This window comes from Bos indicus x Bos taurus, chromosome 2, assembly GCF_003369695.1.
Source record: "Bos indicus x Bos taurus breed Angus x Brahman F1 hybrid chromosome 2, Bos_hybrid_MaternalHap_v2.0, whole genome shotgun sequence".
In the NCBI taxonomy this organism is placed as follows: Eukaryota; Metazoa; Chordata; class Mammalia; order Artiodactyla; family Bovidae; genus Bos; species Bos indicus x Bos taurus.
This window is the reverse complement of record NC_040077.1, coordinates 86,095,499-86,099,985: the sequence shown is the minus strand read 5'-3', so window position 1 is coordinate 86,099,985 and position 4,487 is coordinate 86,095,499. Positions and strand designations below refer to the sequence as shown.

Genomic DNA, 4,487 nt, shown 5'->3' with positions numbered 1-4,487 from the left:
ATCCCTGCTTTACCTATTCTGCCTCCTGCAGAGAATCTAACTGGTTCATCTTCCATATCACCACAGAATAAGTCCTATCCAACTTACCACACTTCTTCACTCAAAATATCCTGTCTTCTGTAATAATTATGCCCTCTCCTCTTGGCTCCCCCCGTTTTCCTGTGTCCTCTACTACCACAAACACTCTGGTAGAACTTAAGTGCCTACACAAATGACAGACTGCACAAACGGAACTCCTTTAACACCCAGCAAGCCAAGGTGCAGTGTACTAACTGGCATTAGGCCATGGCAAAGACCATTCCAGTGAAAGACACTGTCCTTCCATTCATGATAGGGGCTGTAAGACTTATAATGGCACTACGAAGACAGAGGTTATCAACACTGCTTTCCAAGTCTGTTTTCCTTCATCCATGTAAACATCCCATCTCTTTCACTGCTCTGCTCTCTAGCCCCAAGAGATATTATATGCCATCCTAGGTCCCAGTAATCTACCCTAGTAATCCCAGCAGATAACTGGAATATGTCCTATGGAAAGCCCAAGATTCCATTATGAAGAATAAGGAGGATCTAAAGGAACACTGGTAGAAATAGTCCTTCCACCCTTAGAATGCCTTCAAGCATTCTTTTCTAAGCAATGTTTCCAAGCAACCAGAAATCTCTCACTACACTAATTAATAAATAGAAACTGGAGCTGAACAGTAGCACCCAGAATAAATCTGGGGGAACTACTAGCACAATAGTTTAATTCATAGTGAGCTCTCTCTGCTTGCTACCATTCTTAGAATGGATATCTCAAGGCAAGTTCTCATTTTAAACTTTGCCCTAGCTGTCTAATCACCTATGAGATTAGCCATGAGACTAGTCTGGGCAAATAATGCTGGCTTACTATGTTGTAGTCACTGTATAAATTGATACCTTAACATCTTCTCTGTGATGTTCTCTTATGGAGCCTTGGAGAGATCCCTAAGTCCAGTTTGAGATTCCTGGAGCACTGATCATTTCCTCCCTTCACCATCACCTTCAACAAACGCAACAGAACTGATCTGAATAAGGTACTTAGAAAACTTTTAAACTTTAATAAGTTAAAGGAGCAAAAGAAATAATAAAAACTACTTGAAAGTAAATGTATTAAATTTATAATAGCTATTCCACAATTTCTATACTGTATTATACATACTGATTGACCAAAAGAAATCATATAAGGTAAATTATATATGTGGATAACAAAATTAAGACCAAGAAATATAAAGAAAAGATTACCCTTCTGAACTTTCTACAGATTTTTTAAATCACACCTGTAAACCTAATGTTATTAAAGTTTAAAAAAATTTTAACATACCAAGTAAATCAAGAGAGCTTTATAATTTATCATGGTCCAAACACATGTGATAGTTACTTATTAGCTGACTAAACATCTAATGGAGTGAATGTCCTTTTTCAGTAGTCTGAAATGAGGATTTTGATCTTTTTTTATTGCTTATTGTAAAACAGCAGTAATTGCAGTTATCCTTATTTTAAGAAAATAAAATTTTTTCTTTAAATTATGCAAAATTACAAAGCAGAAAATGTATTTTAAATACTCTGAAACCTCAATGTTAAGTAATTAAATATGTGAGACTAGAGCCATCTACCGGTTAAAGTATAATGGTACAAAGCACAACTACTGGACAATTAACTAGCAAAACTGGGAGTCAAGATTGTTAAGAATTAAAAATATAGGCAAAAATCATCTAATCTAGGACACTGGTTTTTAAAGCTTTAATGAAACAATCTGTTTTCAACAGGAGACTCAACATATGTAACAAAGTAAAAGCTGAGGTAGGGGGCCTCCAACCCCCACTCTCTGCCCAGCAGAGGCCAGGCCAATAAAAAACAAGCCATGAGAGGTAGTCTGGGCAAATAACTGGTTTGGACGGAGGTACACAATGAGAAGGAATAGTATCAGCAAAGTTGTCTCTTACCCCTGGAGACATCTCAGAGACACTGGGGTACAAAGGACAGTGGTTAATGCACACAGAGAACTGAAGAGTAGGGAGTAGGCTCCTGAAAGGCTATCAAACCTCTTTTCACAGGGACAGTACTTATGTGCTCATTTGATCCAACACTTTAGAAAGCATTAATATAATTTCCCTGAAAATGCAAAAAATAAGAAAATAACAAATTTACTTTTTTACCACAAGCTAATAAGAACTGAGTTTCTAGGTCTTGTGGGCTTTTACCAGCCAGGACCTAGACTGGTCCAGTCTTGGAAACAAGACCCCAGTTTCAGGTCCCAGTCTCCTCCCTTCAAAAGGGGATGGATGTCCATAGAATCGAGACAAAAAATGGAGCTCTCCAAGGCTCCTCTCTGTGGAAGAAACCCCCAACCTAGACAGCAGCCTGTCAGCTAGGCTTGGGGTGACAGGCTGGAGCAGAGTTCCAAAGACTCGCAAACACTCCAAGGCCACATGAAGCACAGTACCCAGCCAGGGAGCATCCACGGGGCTCTCCCAGTTCAGCTTCCATGGCGCATGCCTTTGGACAAAGCCGTTAGTCTGCCGGACACAGCTGGACACTGCCTCCAGAGCCTTATAGATCTGAAAGTTATCGTAGTGGTCTGCTACCTGCTTGGGCAAAGTGGCCACTGCGCTCACTAGAGCGTAGTCCTCTGCCTGAGCACGACCTGACGGCCCTACCAAGCCTGGCTCACTGGGAAAGCAAGTAGCGCAGAAAGCCGGATAGATCCCAGAAGGATTGATCTTGTTGGCAGTACATCGGTTCAGGAGACCTCCCAAAGCATCTGCCAGCTCGGAATCCAACAACTTAACCACCTTTTCATCATAGTAATCACAATCCCAGCTGGGGACGCCCTGCCGAAGAAGAAAGTAGCGGAAGCCATCCACCGTATAGCGGTCAAGACAAGTCCTGGGATCCACCACGTTACCCAAGCTCTTAGACATCTTCTGACCACAGACTGTCCAGTGGGAGTGGACATAGATGCGGTGTGGTGGGCTCATGCCGGCCCCTAAGAGGAGGGCAGGCCAATAGATAGCATGGAATTTGAGAATGTCCTTGCCTATGATATGAGAGGTGTTCGGCCACCAAGATTTGAACTCAGCGTCTGGGTAGCCAACTACAGTAAGGTAGTTGACCAAGGCATCCAGCCATACGTAGATGGTCTGTGAATCGTCCCCGGGCACCGGAATGCCCCAGTGCAAGTGGCTACTCCTTCGAGAGACCGATAGGTCCGGCAGCTCCTCCTCCAACCACTGAAGGACTGTGTGATGGAATGGCTCCGGTGTTATGGCCTGAGGGTCGCCCCGCAGCCACTGCTGGAGCGGCTCCCGGAACTGGGAAAGCCTAAAAATGTAGTTTTCTTCCTTGGTCCAGGAGACCGGGTGTCCGCTCTCGAGAGATACAGGACACAAATCCCCTGACGGGCCGGGCTGCCTGGTGACCTTGGCTTCAGGCAGGAAGCACTCGTCGGAGGCGCAATACCAACCTTCATAGAGGCCCTTATAGAGAAGACCCCGAGACTTCAGCATCCCCCAGAAATGCTGCACAGCTATCCGGTGCCGGGCCTCGGTGGTGCGGATGAAGTCGGTGGAAGAGATGTCAGCCTCCCGGAAAAGCTGCTGGAACTGGGCAGAGACTCTGTCGCACAGCTCGGACGGAGCCAGGCCCGCGGCGGCGGCTGCCTGCTGAATCTTCAGGCCGTGCTCATCGGTACCCGTGGAGAATCCCGTGGCGGCGTCACTGGGAACTCGGAGGCGATGGTGTCGGCACAGGGCGTCCGCCAGCAGCGCGGAGTACAGGTGCCCGATGTGCGGCGCGGCGTTCACGTAGAAAATAGGTGTGGTAAAGTAGGCGCGCGAGTCGCGGGTATCGTCGCGGACACCAAGAGGACCCGAGCTGTAGTAGCGGAAGCTAAAGTCCTCCAAGAGCGAGACCCTACTCGCCCCTCTGCGACCTAGCAGCCGGAAGGCAGAAACTCGCAGCATGACGCCCGCGGATCTCTAGCGGCGAAGGGGGCGTTCTGGAAGCACGTGTGAGGGGCGCATGCGCAGCCGGGCCGCACCGCCGCTTCCGGCCAGAAAGCCAATGAAGGCCGGCCCGGAGCGCCGGCCCTCCGCGGCACCTCCCGAGCGCCTCCCTCCACTGGCCTCAGGGCAGCTGTTGTGAATTGTGGGAGCGAGCGAGTATAGCTTAGAGGAGCTGAGTGTAGGAGAGGTTGTGAAAGCAGATAAGTCTGTATCTTTCTATAATATGCTGCGTGACCTGCTCTGGGATGTAATTTTATATTTATAGATCTGTTTTGGGGTGTTTGTTTTTTTTTTTCCTCCAGGCTGAGTTGCTTATGGGCAAGAATTTTATATTCAGGCATTCCTCAAACTCCTGTCAGTGACCAGTTGCAGGACTATACCCTCTACATAGCTATGGTCAACGTAGGAATCTAAAATATCATATACATTTTCCTCTCAGAACCTAGTGGATACAATAAATCCAGA

The 4,487-nt window shown here is 46.6% G+C and overlaps 1 protein-coding gene across 1 annotated transcript; it reads right to left on the bottom strand.

Annotated features, from left to right (window-relative positions):
* Positions 1-1,113: 1,113 nt before the first annotated feature.
* Positions 1,114-4,038, bottom strand: MARS2 (methionyl-tRNA synthetase 2, mitochondrial). The gene has a single exon (XM_027563755.1). It carries the CDS (start codon positions 3,978-3,980, stop codon positions 2,199-2,201), a length of 1,782 nt encoding a protein of 593 aa, XP_027419556.1. The 5' UTR covers positions 3,981-4,038; the 3' UTR covers positions 1,114-2,198.
* Positions 4,039-4,487: the final 449 nt, after the last annotated feature.

Bases quoted from the DNA above. Each gene is read 5' to 3' on its own strand.
- MARS2 (XM_027563755.1), bottom strand. From the start codon at position 3,980: ATGCTGCGAGTTTCTGCCTTCCGGCTGCTAGGTCGCAGAGGGGCGAGT.